General features: G+C 33.2%; 1 protein-coding gene across 1 annotated transcript; it reads left to right on the top strand.

Moving 5' to 3' along the window:
- The first annotated feature begins 366 nt into the window (after positions 1 to 366).
- On the top strand, positions 367 to 5,688 carry LOC137390695 (degenerin deg-1-like). Its single transcript, XM_068077017.1, has 11 exons — positions 367 to 418; positions 795 to 1,040; positions 1,390 to 1,539; positions 1,852 to 2,013; positions 2,221 to 2,400; positions 2,612 to 2,784; positions 3,001 to 3,126; positions 3,555 to 3,669; positions 4,788 to 4,870; positions 5,143 to 5,347; positions 5,507 to 5,688. The coding sequence occupies exons 1-11, from the start codon at positions 367 to 369 to the stop codon at positions 5,686 to 5,688; spliced, it is 1,674 nt and encodes a 557-aa protein (XP_067933118.1).
- The last annotated feature ends 11,050 nt before the right edge of the window (positions 5,689 to 16,738 follow it).

Genomic DNA, 16,738 nt, shown 5'->3' with positions numbered 1-16,738 from the left:
GATTTCTTATTGAGTTAAATCTCTAGCTTTATTGTTAGAAAGTAAAGTTCCTGCATACTTGATGTTTATCTGAAAATAGTGCTACAGCTGTCTGTTTACTATGGTATAAAGAAATACAAGGTCGTATTGTATAATTGAGAGGATAAATCTAAAAAGATTGTGCTAACCCATGTGTTACTACTGATGTAAGAGTGTCAATAACCCAGTTGGTCGAGCACATAGCTGTACATATGGATACAGAGACTTTCTCCATCTTGTCCTTGTTGTTGCCCTTGCTATATATGAAAATATCAAAAGAATGCTTTAGCTTTAATATTTCAAAATTTTATGTGTGAAGATGCTGTGAAGTTACTAATATCTGTTACCATGGAGATGGTTAGTCAGGAAGCTGCTACAACTTCTCAAAATGAGAATATAGGCAAGTATATATAGAGCGCCTCATAGATTTATCATTACTTGTATTTAGTTGACAGTTGTAGCAAGTGATTACAATGCTTGTAGATCTTGAATAGCATCGTGTCTGTTTATTCTGTTACTAGAATAAAAACGGGTGATTGTCTAGCTAAAAACATGACATGGTAGTTGGAGATAAAATCTTACAGATAATGTGAATGTCACTCTATTAATAGATTACAATGTAAGTAGAGTAACTCTATGTTTAAGGCTATAAGTATCACTCTATGAATGGTGTTAGAAGGGGAGCTTTATGACAAATGTCTAACTCTAAAAGTAGAAACTAAGGTGAAACGGTCAAGAGTTAAGAGTTGAGTTATATATACTGTCTCTCTCTGTAGTCAGCGATCACAGTTCAAATAAGATGGCTGAGACTGACTCTCCATTGGTGGATCAGAACTGTGAAAATGATACAGTAAGTTGTACGAGTGGAAAAAGAGAGGAAAATGAGAAGCACCTCACATGCCAATATCGACTCTATCGTAATGCGCCCATAGATGATGGAGAGATAACCAGCAAATTAGCCATGCAAGCCTTTGTTTCAAGAGCCAGTCTGGTTGGGTTTACACAAATTCATGAATCACTAGGTACATATGCTACAGCTAAAAATATTGAAATTTCCTCATAAATTTCAATATTTCAACTATAACAAAAGTAGAAACAAATATTTAAATCTTTCACTTGAAAGTTTTAGTAAAATTGTCATTGTAGCTTTGTGAAATTTTTTAAAAATGGAATATTTAAGTGAGGCGACACTTGTTTGTTTATTACTTTTTATAAACTCTATTCTACTGCTAATCCAAATTTGATTAACAGTAGAATACATAAACTATTTTTCTTGTGCTGATGGAATGAATATCTTACTTGTGCTGTTGCATTTAACTGCTGTTTTCACATTAATACATAGTTTGTTCATGTAGCCATCGCTTATTTTAGGGACATTAAAGAAGACCTTTTGGGCTATTGTCTCAATTACCGCCCTTGTCTTTTTACTCCTACACACGTGCTCTCTGATAATTAGATTCTCAAAGTTTGAAAAGAACATTGAACTCGAGGTAGTCACAGAAAAACATCTAAATTTTCCAGGTAAGCGGTGCATTGTATTGATAAAAAACTAAAGAGAGTGTTTAATGTAACATACTGATACCTACATTAGTGAGTGTTTCTGGTACTTATGCTGGCTACACTTTTTAGTACACAAGTTCTTTACTTGTGGAACTTTTAATTGTCTATGATTCTAAATCTGCTAAGTATAATATAACATTTTAATTACCGGTTCATCAATTTGCTCTATTAAGTTGCTCCAATTTTGTATTATATGTAAAACATAACTTTGATAGTTTATAATTTCAAGCTAAGTTCTTGCCGATAGTAGTCCCCATTGCTCTGTGAATGTAGTAGTTATAGCTGAAGGAAATACTCATCGAGATTATCCTAATAAGGCAGTGCCATACTTTCTTTTAGCAGTCACTCTGTGCAACAACAACATAATAAAAGCTAACAAAGCACCTCCATACATTGGAGGAGGAATTAAAAATTTGGATAACTCGGAAGATTATCGTAAGTGTGACTAAACTGATTTCATTCTATACTCCTATCTAATATGTTTAGTTCTATGTGCTGAAATCAAGAGGAGACAAACAACAATGTTTATTTTTAGATGCTAACTTTCATTATGATCTCTTAGCTTTGAATGCTAAGTATTGGATGGCCATTTTAACACCTGCTGTCACGTGTCACATCTACCGGCATGGTATATTTTTGCAGTGGCACTCAATGACTCTAGTTTGGGGCATCAAAAAGAAGATCTTATAGTTTGGGCAAACTTTGACGGTAATAACCTGACAACGGATGACTTTGAGTTAGTGTTAAATAGTTTCCATGGCAACTGCTATATATTCAACATGAAAGGAAACTTCAGCACACGAAGAGCTTTGCCAGGATATGGTAAGTTCTACCTTGAACACTTCAAAGCGATCTCTTCCATACTATTAAGCAATATACGCCAGTAAAATACTAGCAACATGTCATACACAGGGAACTAGTTAGTATCATAATACTAGTCAAATATTATTAGATTTTAAATCAAGGTGAAAGTCAAAAGAGTGATTCAAGTGACCCATCATCTACTGCTAGTAAAATTTAGTAATTTCTCCAGGCCTACAGTTGATAGTAAATGCAGAGACATATCACTATAACAACCAAAAAAGAGTTCCACCAGCATGGGAAGGAGTGGTAGTCAAGGTTCATTCACCTGGTACTGAGGCTATGGTAGAAGAAGGAGGTATCTTAGTTGGAGTCAACAGTCTGAGTACCATCTTCCTGAAAAAGGTAGAGTCCTGATTACATCTGGTGTAGAACCTGACAGATGGTAAGTCGATTATCTGTTAGATCAGAAGCTCTCAGTGCCTCCATCTATTTATGATTATGGAAATAAACATAATTTTTTATGCTGGTACTTAAATTGTGGACTTGGTTATCTCATCCATTTAAACTAAGCAGGTATATCATACGTTAATTGTTGAAATAACAAGTTTGACTCGACAGAAAGAGTTCAAAAGACTTGGGGGCCTATTTGGAGATTGTTTGGGAGTTAATGAAGACCACCCATCAACCTACTACAAAGGAGGCTACACTAAGGAGCAATGTGACAATACATGTCTTCAACATGAGGTCTGTAACTTTTTCGGAACTAACTTGTTGTTGGATACAGATTAGATCTTTAAGAAAGCTAAAAAACCTACTAATTAATAAAGATACATATTATATTATTATATACATATATTACATTATTATATATATTATATTACATATATTACATACATTATTATATACATATAAAGATACGTATTTTATTTGCAAGGTTATTTATAGCTAATCAGCCAACGATTAATCTATTATACTCAGATCATAAAATACATACAAATACCATAGCAAATGAAAACAGAAGGGATTATTTATATGGTATAGCATAACATAGTTGATAGCTTTTTTATGATAGAACTGCCACAAAGACTCATTCAATAGAAGAAACTTTATACAGGTAAAATAGGTAACAAGTGATACAGTCTGGCAGCTTTGTTTCTCATTGTGTTGTTTAGGTAATCAGCAAGTGCTGCTGCTATATCAAGACTATGAACAGAAATCTGTCAGGGTTTGATGACTCTTGGAGTGGGTGTTCTAAGGGAGACCTCGTAGCCTGTGAAGAGAACTCAGGTTAAGTTTGTTTTTAATAAAACCTTTAAAGAAGATTTAAAACTGCAAAAATGTCATTTCTAAAAATGTATGCAATATAATATTCATGGAATACTCAAACCATAACAGTAACAAATTAGCCATCACTGGAGTATCAAAACTCGTCAAGACAACAAGTAAGTTGACTGTATTTGCTGCTGTTTTATTTATTAACTCCTCAGTTACCAGAGTAAATATCATGTAAAAGAAGACAGCCTGAATATTTATAACTCACAATAGTTCACATATAATAGAAACGCTGCGTACTAAATTAACTAGTTCCAGAAGCCAATTCATAAGCAGACACCTTCATAAGTGGAAATAGATTTTACTCAATAAATACCTTAATGCATTCCACAGCTGAACAAAAAAAGGTATATATTACTAGTATAGTATATAGATAATGGTTAAAAACTGTAACAAATATATGTTAAAACTAAATTACTGTTTAATACACAAAACAAGCACAAATAAAATAAAAAAATGGAGAAATAACAAAAAAAGACTACGCATGGCTTAGTTATGTCTGGCATTGGCTGTAAGTTGTCAGTCGTCAGCCACAGTCAGAAGTACCACCTTCAAGCCGAGCGTCTATCAGCAAGTGTGCGTTTTTAAATTTTTGGTTTTCAGTTTTTTATATTTTGAAACATTTTTCGTTATTCAGAGTATAATTTCTATAAAGTAATATAATCTTTATGAAAGAGAGTTTCGTAACATATATTTCATATTCTGGGTATTTTGTTAGTTCTACTGCATTAATTAATATACTGAACAGGTCTGAACAGCTAACAACCTTACTAATAGCCATATCATTATTAGTAGGAGTACTTGTTATCAGGTCTTCGGTATGTGTATATGTCTTTCTGTTTATCTGTAGTGTGTATCACATGATAGACTAACCGAAAGTAAATGTTATGATATATTTAGATTGCCTGCGGTACATATGGAGCAGCTATGATGATGGAACTCTAAGGTGCAACTCTTGTGTAGAACAATGCAGGTAGAGAGACTTAACTTCTCTTAACAACACTTACCTGCTAAACACTCTACTCTGCTAATCACTCTACTTCATACACTAGTTACTCTGTCAACTTCTGCAGTAACTTCTGTTGTTGTTTCTGATAGAGAGTCTGTCTATGATGCAAGAGCTGTGACAGTAAAATGGCCGACTCAGTCCTACTTTGTAAGTAGTGACTAACAGTGTTATTAGTCTATTTGAGAATGAAGGTTGAGCTAAGGCGAAGAGAATTATCAGATAGAGGGTCAAGTAAAACCTCTTTATAAGGCATTTCTAATTTTCTTTCAAGTTGTGTCACATTCTTCTTGCTGCTACAATGTTAAGTTAATTTGATATTACTGACAATAATATAAACATGGAGCGCAGAGTGACAATCAAGAACAATTATTATTTACATACAGCAGACCGAGTTACACATAGAAGTGATGACATTGTAGAATAAGGTTTTAATAGATGAGCTCAACAGAAATCAAAGGCTGCAAAAGCAAATGGCACTGTACAGTCATTTTACAAACAGCTCTTTGACAGAAGAGAAAATAAAAGAGAGCCTACTGATGATGCGAGTAGCCTATGAAAGCATGACTACTGAGCATATCACTGAGGTACCGGTGGTAGACTTTGCTGAGTTCTGCTCTGAATTAAGTGAGTGATGATTCAACCTTTGTTATACAGCATCTTAATTTGTAGGTAGGCATTACTATGTACATCAGAGTACTTATTCTCATTCATTCTTAGTTATCAAGTTGTGAACCTTCTAGCTTTAAGTAAACTTCATTAACACAACAAAATCAATTTTAATAGGTTCAGCTATTGGATTCTGGGTAGGATGGTCCTTCTGGACCGTGCTTCAATTCTCTGAGTTCTTATCAGATTTACTAGTCATTGGAGTTCGATCTCGGAGACAACAAAAAAGAGAAACACAGGCAACAGTTAATGAGAGTTGTAGGTCAATGTTGCAAGAAGAAAGCTCACAAAATAACTAATTCTTTTTCCGGTGTTATACTGCAGTGTAAAGTAAACTATATTGTATTTCTGTTTTATGCCACGACTATGTGAACTTGAAGCCTTTTTCTATTTTTGTTACATTATCTTATTATCATGTAATAATTTATAATCAGGGTCATAAAACTACATGAATTGAAATACAATCCTTTACTAGATGTTGTTATCATAATTTATCGAAGGAACTTGTAGAACTTGTCAGAAAATTCTAAATAGAAAGTTGCTGACACACAGAGAATTGTAATTTCTGTCAGTGTAACGAGAATAGAGTAGCTAATATTCAAATAATTTAAATGTATTTGTAACAAAATAAATTGGTAGAAATAATGAAAATAAAAACAATTAAATATAATAATACAAAAGCAATGTTAGTAAAAGAATGTTATTAATAAAAAACCGCAGTTCTCAGGAATTATGATGAGAGAGAATTATTACACATTATATGCAACACGGAGAGATGTGATCTATTGTCAGATCTTCAACATTGTTTTTGTAATCACTTAGATGTTGCCCCATCTGACTATTTGGTATAACAAGCCTTCAAAAACAAACTGCATAATTTTCTGTCTTTCAGCCTTCAGAAAGTAAATGACATCACTTTTTGTCCTTCATTAAGGTTTATAAAACGTTACGGGTGATGGAACCTCAAGTAACAGTCAAGGAAAATGGCTAATTCATATTTCTTGCCTCAAAATTAGACAAGCTTTAATCATAGACTGTGTTCACAAAAGAAGATGGTGTTGTGTATCGAAAGTTGCCCGATATTTGGTCGATTGCTATCACATCATTGACTGCCATGTCATACTTTGGTAGGAAGGTTACACCTAAAATACATGATAGATTACAATTTGTTATCAGATATAGAAGGATGACAGGTTCTTTCTTGGCAAATATATCACTTGGAAAACACGTGATGCAATTTATTAGTCACAAGGATAAGAATTCAGTTAGTAATAGTACTGAATCCCAGAGTAGCTGTGAGTATTAAGATTTTATGATGAATAACAAAGTCTATCATTTTACAGCCATGGAATGTATAACACACTTGGTTCACGTTTATCTCAGTGAGTTTATAATTTGCTCTCCAACATAAAGAACCGCATAAAATTTACGACATTAAACTTTATCTAGACAGAGCTGAGTAAGATTTGCTGCAAAGTGGATCAACCTCATATGTTGACGTTTGACTATTATTTAAATTAAAGTACTGAAGCTAGGAAAAAGGGTGAAGGATAATTACCAGAAGTATAAGACCGAGTTATAGGTGTCCATTTATATGGTGGTCTTGACCAAGGAAGGAGCTTAGGAGCTGAGTTTAGAGACAGAGCAGGTGTTGGTGAGCAGATTCTGGTAGGTTTGGTGTGTTTAGAATATCCTGCATCTTTTGAGGAGGCTGTATGTGGTGGATTAAATATAGTTGAGAGAAGGAGAGCAGGAGTAGGAGAGAATATTTCATTATAGTTAGTAATTATCTTCTCCACAACAATCCTCTGTTTCTCCATAGATTTCACGAGCTCGTGTGGAGGAGCAGTACTTTCTGACCTGAACCACCAATATTTCTGTTGTTAATATTTGACATATTATTGTAAATCTTGGTCAGAACAGCTACCTAACTGCAAAGTCAAACTGAAATGGACGAAACAGTCGGCCATATTATAATTACGACTGGGCTGTTGAATACAACAATTGCCAAAAAAGTCAGAGCAAAAACTCTTCTAACGTGTTGTTTACAGGTTGTGTTTACTTATTAGATCTGTGAGATTTCTTTTAAAATGCTTCCGCATAGTTGAAGAAAATTTCACACAAAGTTACACATTTATAAGGTATGACAAATTATATATGGTTTTTAAGTGTTTACCTGCAAAGTTCATTAATATGGCAACCCTTGAACTACAAAAAAATTTAGATTAAACTATTATCTTTTTAATAAAAATTTGGTAAAGCTTACCTAAAAAGGTATGGAGCCCAGACTATGGCAAGATTGGATGCTGTCATGCTAGTAACTTCACACATCTCCGATAATCTAGAGAGGTGTCTAAACATCCACTGGGCTGTTCTGCAACACAATGATTACAGAGCTCTTTAAGTCACATGGAGTTTATGATATGATGGGAGTTGGAGTTCATGTCAGTCAAGGGGAGACAATTTCATGAGAAACATGGTTGTTAGAGTGACATTATTGAAATTAAATCTATACAGATATTTGTTAATAACTCTAAACAAACTGTAGGTTTAATTATCATGGTGAAATATTAGACTACTAACTATAAACCAAGGATTAAGGGTTTTCTACAATCTGAGGTAGCTGTAGATGACAATAGATTGAGGGTGTATACAAGCGAATCAACTGGAGAAACTTCTGGTTGTATCATTGTTTAGTTTACCTGTAATAAGGTGGAAACAGTCTCTCTATGTACTGCTGAAGCTCCTCTATACCTTGCACTCCCACCTCCTAAATAGTAAAGTTCTTCTAGTATTAACTAACTTGATACGAAGGTTTCAGGAAAATTAAATTAACATAACTAAGAACATAAAATTCGCTCAAAAAATGCATGGTGTGTCAAACCGTCAAAGAAATATTACAAAGGTCAAGTGAAGGTCACATACAATCTCAAAACTATATACACCATTATAACAATTCCACTATATCTAACAATATTTTGTAAATTTCAAAATGAAGTTGTAATTTGTTTTTTAACAATATAAACATTTAGGTAATTCTACAAACTTGATTTTCATAATACAATCATAAAATAAGAGTATGCGGATAATTTGCAGATGTTAAAAATAAGTACTTTTTTTATTCAGATTTCAAGACATCAAAGATTTTCTCAAACTTCACAAAAATATGTGTCCACTTCTCCGTTCTACTTCACCATAATTTTCAAGTTCTCACATTATACCTGATATTTGTATATAATATCTCTACTTATTTGTAATGACTACTTACATTCAACATTTCTGTCTGACCGAGTAAAGAGCCCGAAAGGTTCCTGGAATATTCTTTGAGTACAGCAGCAATTGTATACGGTTCCTCATCCTTCAGGTCTACTACCTTAGTTGTTGACGAGAGTTTAGACCTACAAACACCAATAAGGACCACTTATAGCTGATGTCTAACCTCTACAAGAGACTATGAGTATAGAATTCACGCTACAGAAAGCAGCAATCTATAACCTCACTGATCTATATTAAACATACAACTTACAAATATTTGACTTGATGTTCTATTTTCATCGCCAAAATTAGTTGGCTAAAAGTACCGTATCTCTTTGCAAATAAGCCAAGCCTAAAACTGGTCGATTTATACCTGCATATCTCCGGTTGCACTCCAATGAAATGACACTACTTAATTTCAAAAACTACAACTCGAACCATGCTAAGCATTTGACTAGGAGCCTGTTACTTATATTTTGTTTTATAATGTACCGAAGGGTTTAGCTTGAAAACATGTTGCATATGGAGTTTCTTTTTAAAAAAGGACAAGACTGCCGCATTTTGCCTTTTTTCTGTCCAGCTTTTGTTCACATGACAAGAGCTTGCAGGCGCACACACCAAGCAGCGTTTGGTGAATAACAGTCTGTGATTGGTTGGTTAGATCGCTTGCATGTCTTTGCTAATCATTTACAACTTTACATGCAGTTTATTTGTATTATTAGTACCACTAGTAAAATTGACAGAATTTCATCATTTTTATTAAAAGCAAAACATAACAATAATGGTTATCATTTTCATGAATTCTTTTCCACAACCTGTTGCTGTAATAAGTACGGTATGTTACGATTTGTAGGGTTGGCTTCTACGTGAAATTTTCTAAATCCACTGTTTCAGCACTGCTTTGCTAGAGTCGGCTTATATTTGAAATAGACTCATTTACGAAGATATACAATAATAATTTTGCTGCACAACTGAAGCCTTTAGCTTTGCCACAAAAATTTAATAGGTGTAAGTTTGGCAATGTATAAAATTACCTTAGATTGTGAACCTTAGATGCTCCTGCAGATACTCTGTATATTCCATGCACTATTCCTCGCTCTTCAATAGCCTTAGTGCATATCTGAACAATCACAGGCACTACAACCGCAGAAGAGTGTTTTTACTTATTTACAACATACACAGCCTTCCACTCAGAACTTAACAATATCAGTGGATAGATGGTAAGTTAGACCAACTTGTACTACTCTACTGACCCTTCTATACTCTATACTGATAGTCAGTTCTAAATTTCACTAGAAGATACAATCTGAATCTTTGAAACAGAGCAACAAGAGTAACTTACCATCACCTGATGGCTTTTCTCCCATCAGAGACTTTTTCAAGGAGCTTCTGGTCTTGTCTTTTGCAAAGACATGTAATAGCCACCTTTTCAACACTAAAATAATTATAATTATTATTATATTGTTGATAAACATGTTAGTAATAACAAATCTTGGAACCACTTTACATTACTGTTAGTTATGCGTGTTATTTACAAAATAGGTAGACTAAAGCAGAATATAGTTTATGCAAGTAAGTATAGCCAACATATCGCTTGTTTTATGTAAATAAAGCATACTTACTGATGAGTCTGGCGAAATTGGTCTACTTGTAGCCAGTTGAATAATATTCTCACTCTGAACGCACAGAGCAGTGTTGCTGAGCCAGTTTACTGATGCAGTCGTTAGAGCAATGTATGACGCTGTAACTTTTTTTCCAACAATGGGTGAACGTAACGTTATCATTGTTGGTGCATAGAGGCATTTTACTACAGGCAGCAAAGCATTAGAGCTTTACATGCTGTTCAAAATTGGGTCTCATGTACATGAACATGCCGTAAAGTAATATAAAAACTGTATAAATATGCTACGAAATAGACTACTAAAGCATTCCAGAGATGATGAAAACAAAGTTAACTTTCCTGTGTAACCTGAAACATAGTTTGTAGCGTATTGTTGCTCACTTCAACAGTTTTGTTTATTCTATTTGTAAAAGTACATCAACAACTTGATTGATGATTAGTACCATTATTAATATACAAGTATGACCAGCCTAATTTCTATGATGTTGCCCCTGAAGATAAAAAAGAACCCTTCTAATTTTAATGACAAACAGTCAAGAATTGAATGTTTATTTGATTGAATTGAAAAATACAGAACTCAATATCAGACTGAAAGTTGATGATATTCATTTGTCAATGAGTTTGTTATTATGCATTTAAAAAAAACTCCACTTGTTATTTCAAAATAAGTTGCTGAGTTGCTGATAAGCATTTTGTTTTTAGCGCAACGCTTCTATGAATAGATGTAAATTTATTACTAAAACCTAAAGCTTTTCAATAATAAAGAATTACTAGTTGTATTTAAAGTTTTAATCGTAATTCAGATTTTAGTCCAATTCAAATAAATTGTGGCTCATAAAAGCTCTCTGACGATCTGGGTCAATTTACATTGTAGTTCTGCTTGAGGTCAATCATGTCAAACTTGTTTCAGTAATTGTCTCCTTTTGATACTTTTTAACTTTTGATTGTGCGACTCTTTTAATTATCATTCTTCATTATGCATTTCAATTATAATTATTGCGACTTGAAGGTACTTGAGCTAATTGTTCATTTAAAAAAGTTAAAATATCACAGACTTCAAATGTTTTGTATTTTCCTAAAATAAAAGATTTCATTTGATTTACTTTATTCACAGGTAAATGTTTGCTAGATTGAGTCTAGCAACTAGATAACAAAGTATGTTAGAGCTTAGATTGTAAAATCTCCATAATAATTTTTATAATGACCTCAATGTAGTATTGAACTGCTGCATTAAAAATATTTATTAATCAGGAGTTTTCCTCTCTTAGCCTAATGGATAGAAATATTCTGGATTTTAACTTTCAAAATTCCTTTATCCCCATTATGTCGGTTTTCAAACAAATAATTAATTGTTTTTTATAGCTAGTGTTGCAGATTTCTGTTCCCGGTATATATATATTTTTTTAGTTCTTATGTTGAAACTGTAGCATGTTTAAATAACCGTCTGAGAAGAATACACTGTAGTTAGTAGAGTTTATTCCACAGCCCTAATATTTTATGGGACCTTTTTCATAAATACTGTAGGTATTAATAAAACATTTTTATGCTATGTGTGCTTTCATAACTACATATAGCATAAAAACAATGCATTATATAAAAGTATGAAAAAAATGTAATACATTATGTTACATAAAAAAGTCCATATGAAATGACTATCAATAAAATCTTTTTAATAGTTGCATTTTGTTAGTGATTTGTGAACAGATGTGCTAACTCAATGTACATATGGAGGTAGAGCTGGTGATAAGGATTTGAGATGTTTATTGTTCTAATTTTGATTAGGTCAAGTTTAAACTGACAAACTAGAGGTGTACATGACTGTATATTTGTTTATAGAGCTTGGCTGCAGTAGCAGCCCTGCGAGTAAAAGAAAGTGAAAAAATGTTTAGGTATTAAAGGAAAAACACATTATAATGAAAAAGTTTAATTTTGGTATTTAAATACTTGCAAATTACTTTATTACTCTTAGTTTGTGATAAACAAACCTTTATTGAAGGGTAGAGTGTGACACTTTATTACTATGGTCAAAACATGCCACAGCTGGTATTACTTAACGCAACGACTAACTTGCCATTTTGTAACAACAAATAATTCTTATTGTAGCAGCTAAGATGTTTTACAATAAGAAATACTATAGCAGCTAACAAACTTTTATGCATGTTAGTTAGCAATTTCTACTTTGGTAGTTAGCAATTTCTACTTTGGTAGTTAGCAATCTCTACTTTGGTAGTTAGCAAGCTCTACTATTCTTATTTTAGCGACTAAGATGGAGTGTGACACATTATTACTAGTAAGTAGGCATTCTTACGTACATCAGAATACCCATTCTCCTCCACATTTAGTTATGAAGTGGTGTAACCTTCTAGGTCCGAGTGGATTATATTACTAACAACAAATTAATTTTAATATGTTCAGCTATTGGATTTTGTGTAGGATGGTTTTTGTGGGCAGTGTTTCAGGATCAGGTTCATGGTGCAAAATGAAAGCTCCCGACATGTCTAACTCTTCTCCAGTTTTATACAGCAGTGTAAAGTAAACTATACTGTATTTCTGTTTTATGGAATGATTGTGGAAACTCACAGCCTTTTTATATTTTGTGATATTATCTTCTCTTAATATTATGTAGTAATATATGAGTCTTCAACTTGTGTGTTTTAATTAATATTGAGATGCAAGCTTCTACCAGATGTTGTTATTATAAGTTATCTAATGTGCTTGTAGCCCTTTTCAGGGAACTCCGAGTAGAGAGTTAAGCGTGGGAAATTGTCAAGTTCTCAAGTAGGACGTTGGAAACATTCAAAATATTAAGATTTGTTTTGGTGGAATGGAAATAAAGTGGCTAATATTGAAATAATTTAATTGTATTTGCAACTAAATAAATTAAAAATAGAAATAAAACAAAAACCAATTAAATTGATAAATACAAAAACAATGTTAGTAAAAGAATGTTATTAATTGAGAAACAGCAGTTCTCAGGAATTATAAAAAGAGAGAATTATTACACATTATACGCAACACGGGGAGATGAGATCTATTGTCAGATCTTCAACATTGTTTTTGTAATTGCAGAGATGTTGCCCCATCTGACTATTCGGTATAACAAGCCTTCAAAAAACAAACTGCATCATTTTCCGTCCTTCAGCCAGTTTAACTGGCATGAGACCGAGTCATTGACACCATATCTCCAAGAGTTCATAAAGGTTCTAAAATTTTACGTGTGATGGAACCTCAAGTATAAGTCAAGGAAGATGACCGTTTCGTATTTGTTGACTTAAAATTAGATGGGCTCTTATCATAGACTGCGTTCTCAAGAGAAGATGGTGTTGTGTATCGAAAGTTGCCCGGTATTTGGTCGATTGCTATCACATCCTTGATTGCCATGTCATACTTTGGTAGGAAGGTTACACCTAAAATATATGGTAAATTACAAATTGTTATTAGATATAGAAAGACGGCAGGTTCTTTCTTGGCAAATATATCACTTGGAAAACACATGATGCAATTTATTAGTCTCAAGGATAAGAAATCAGTCAGTACTAGTACTAAACCCCAGAGTAGCTGTGGATATTAAGATTTTATGATGAATAACAAAGTCTATCATTTTACAGCCGTGGAATGTATGACACACTTGGTTCACGTTTATTTCAGTGAGTTCATAATTTGCTCTCTAACCAAAAGAACCACATATAATTTACGACATTAAACATTATCTAGAGTGAGCTGAGTAAAGTTCGCTGCAAAATGGATCAACCTCATATGTTGACGTTTTACTATTATTTAAATTAAAGTACTGAGGCTAGGAAAAAGGGTGAAGGATAATTACCAAAAGTATAAGACCGAGTTATAGGTGTCCATTGATATGGTGGTCTAGACCAAGGAAGGAGCTTAGGAGCTGAGTTTAGAGACAGAGCAGGTGCTGGTGAGCAGATTCTGGTAGGTTTGGTGTGTTTAGAATATCCTGCATCTTTTGAGGAGGCTGTATGTGGTGGATTAAATATAGTTGAGGGATGGAGAGCAGGAGTAGGAGAGAATATTTCATTATAGTTAGTAATTATCTTCTCCACAACAATCCTCTGTTTCTCCATAGATTTCACGAGCTCGTGTGGAGGAGCAGTACTTTCTGACCTAAACCACCAATATCCCTGTTGTTAATATTTGACATATTATTGTAAATCTTGGTCAGAACAGCTACCTAACTGCAAAGGCAAATTGAAATGGACAAAACAGTCAGCCATATTTTAATTACGACTGAGCTGTTGATTACAACAATTACCAAAAAAAGTCAGAGAAAAAACTCTTCTAACGTGTTGTTTACGGGTTGTGTTTACTTGTTAGATCTATGTGATTTCTTTTAAAATGCTTCCGCATAGTTGAAGAAAATTTCACACAAAGTTACACATTTATAAGGTATGACAAATTATCTATGGTTTTTAAGTGTTTATTTGCAAAGTTCATTAATATGGCACCATAAACAAATTTAGGTCAAACTCTTTTTAATAAAAAATTGGTAAAGCTTACCTAAAAAGGTTTGGAGCCCAGACTATAGCAAGGTTGGATGCTGTTATGCTAGTAACTTCACACATCTCCGATAACCTAGAGAGGTGTCTAAACATCCACTGGGCTGTTCTGCAACACAATGATTACAGAGCTTTTTAAGTCACATGGAGTTTATGATATGATGGAAGTTGAAGTTCATGTCAGTCAAGGGGGAGACAATTTCATGAGAAATATGGTTGTTATAGTGACATTATTGAAATTAAATCTATACAGATATTTGTTAATAACTGTAAACAGACTGTTGGTTTAATTATCATGGTGAAATATCAGACTACTAACTATAAACCAAGGGTTACGGGTTTTCTACAATCTGAGGTTGCTGAAGATGACAATAAACTGAGAGTGTATACAAGCGGATCAACCAGAGAAACTGCTGGTTGTATCATTGTTTAGTTTACCTGTAATAAGATGGAGACAGTCTCTCTATGTATTGCTTGAGCTCCTCTATACTTTCCACTCCCACCTCCTAAATAGTAAAGTACTTCTAGTATTATCTAAGTTGATACGAAGGTTTCAGGAAAATTAAATTAACATAACTAAGAACATAAACTATACTAAAGAAAAAGCACGGTGTATCAAGCCGCCAAAGAAATATTACAAAGGTCAAGTGAAGGTCACATACAATCTCAAAACTATATACATCACTATAACAATTCCACTACATCTAACAATATTTTGTAAAATTCAAAATGAAGTTGTAATTTGTTTTTTTTTAACAATATAAACATTTAGGTAGTACTACAATTTTGATTTTCATAAAACAATCATAACATAAGAGTATGAGGATAATTTCCAAATGTTAAAGATAAGTATTTTTTTATGCAGATTTCAAGGCATCAAAGATTTTCATGAATTTCACAAAAATGTGTGTGTCCATTTTTCAATTCTACTTCAACATAATTTTCAAGTTCTCACACTATACCTGAAATTTGTATATAATATCTCTATTTATTTATACTGACTACTTACATTCAACATTTCTGTCTGACCGAATAAAGAGCCCGGAAGGTTCCTGAAATATTCTTTGAGCACAGCAGCAATAGTATAAGGTTCCTCATCCTTCAGGTCTACTACCTTAATTGTTGATGAGAGTTTAGACCTACAAACACCAATAAGGGCCACTTATAGTTGATGTCTAACTTCTACAAGAGACTCTATGAGTCTAGCCTTCATGCTACAGAAAACAGCTATTTTTATTGCTGACTTTAGTTAGTTAAAAATATCATATATCCTTACAAATAGGCTGAGTTTAAAACTGGTTGACAATTACGTGCATATCTGTGAATGCGATCAAATGAAATGACACTACACTAACTTAATTTCAAAAACTACAACTCGAACCATGCTAAGCATTCGACTAGGAGCCTGTTACTTATATTTTGTTTCATAATGTATCGAAGAGTTTCGCTTGCAAACATGTTGCATATGAAGTTTCTTTTAAAAAAAGGACAAACTGGTGCAGTTTGCCTTTTTTCTGTCCAGCTTTTGTTCACACAAAAGAGCTTTCAGGCACAAACACCAAGCGGCGTTTAGTGAACATTTTGTGAATAGTTGGTTGGATCATTTGCATGTCTTTGCTAATCATTTACAATTTTACATGCAGTTTATTTGTATTATTAGTACCACTAGTAAAATTGACAAAACTTTATCATTTTTATTAAAAGTAAAACATGACAATAATGGTTATCATTTTCATGAATTCTTTTCCACAACCTGTTGCTGTAATAAGTACGGTATGTTACGATTTGTAGGGTTGGCTTCTACGTGAACTTCTACAAATTTACCGTTTCAGCACTGCTTTTCTAGGATCGGCTTATTTTTGAAATAGACTCATTTGCGAAGATATACAATAATAATTTTGCTACAAAACTGAAGCCTTTAGCTTTGCAACAAAAATTTAATAGGTGTACGTTTGG

Source organism: Watersipora subatra, chromosome 3 (genome assembly GCF_963576615.1).
Source record: "Watersipora subatra chromosome 3, tzWatSuba1.1, whole genome shotgun sequence".
In the NCBI taxonomy this organism is placed as follows: Eukaryota; Metazoa; Bryozoa; class Gymnolaemata; order Cheilostomatida; family Watersiporidae; genus Watersipora; species Watersipora subatra.
The sequence above is the reverse complement of the archived record's forward strand: the minus strand, read 5'-3'. Positions and strand labels throughout refer to the sequence as shown.

Excerpts from the sequence above, each read along its gene's own strand:
- LOC137390695 (XM_068077017.1), top strand. The coding sequence starts at position 367 with ATGGAGATGGTTAGTCAGGAAGCTGCTACAACTTCTCAAAATGAGAAT. Across the intron at positions 3,670-4,787 it reads AGCCTGTGAAGAGAACTCAG|TAACTTCTGTTGTTGTTTCT; the intron begins GTTAAGTTTGTT and ends CAACTTCTGCAG. Across the intron at positions 4,871-5,142 it reads GGCCGACTCAGTCCTACTTT|AATAAGGTTTTAATAGATGA; the intron begins GTAAGTAGTGAC and ends ATGACATTGTAG.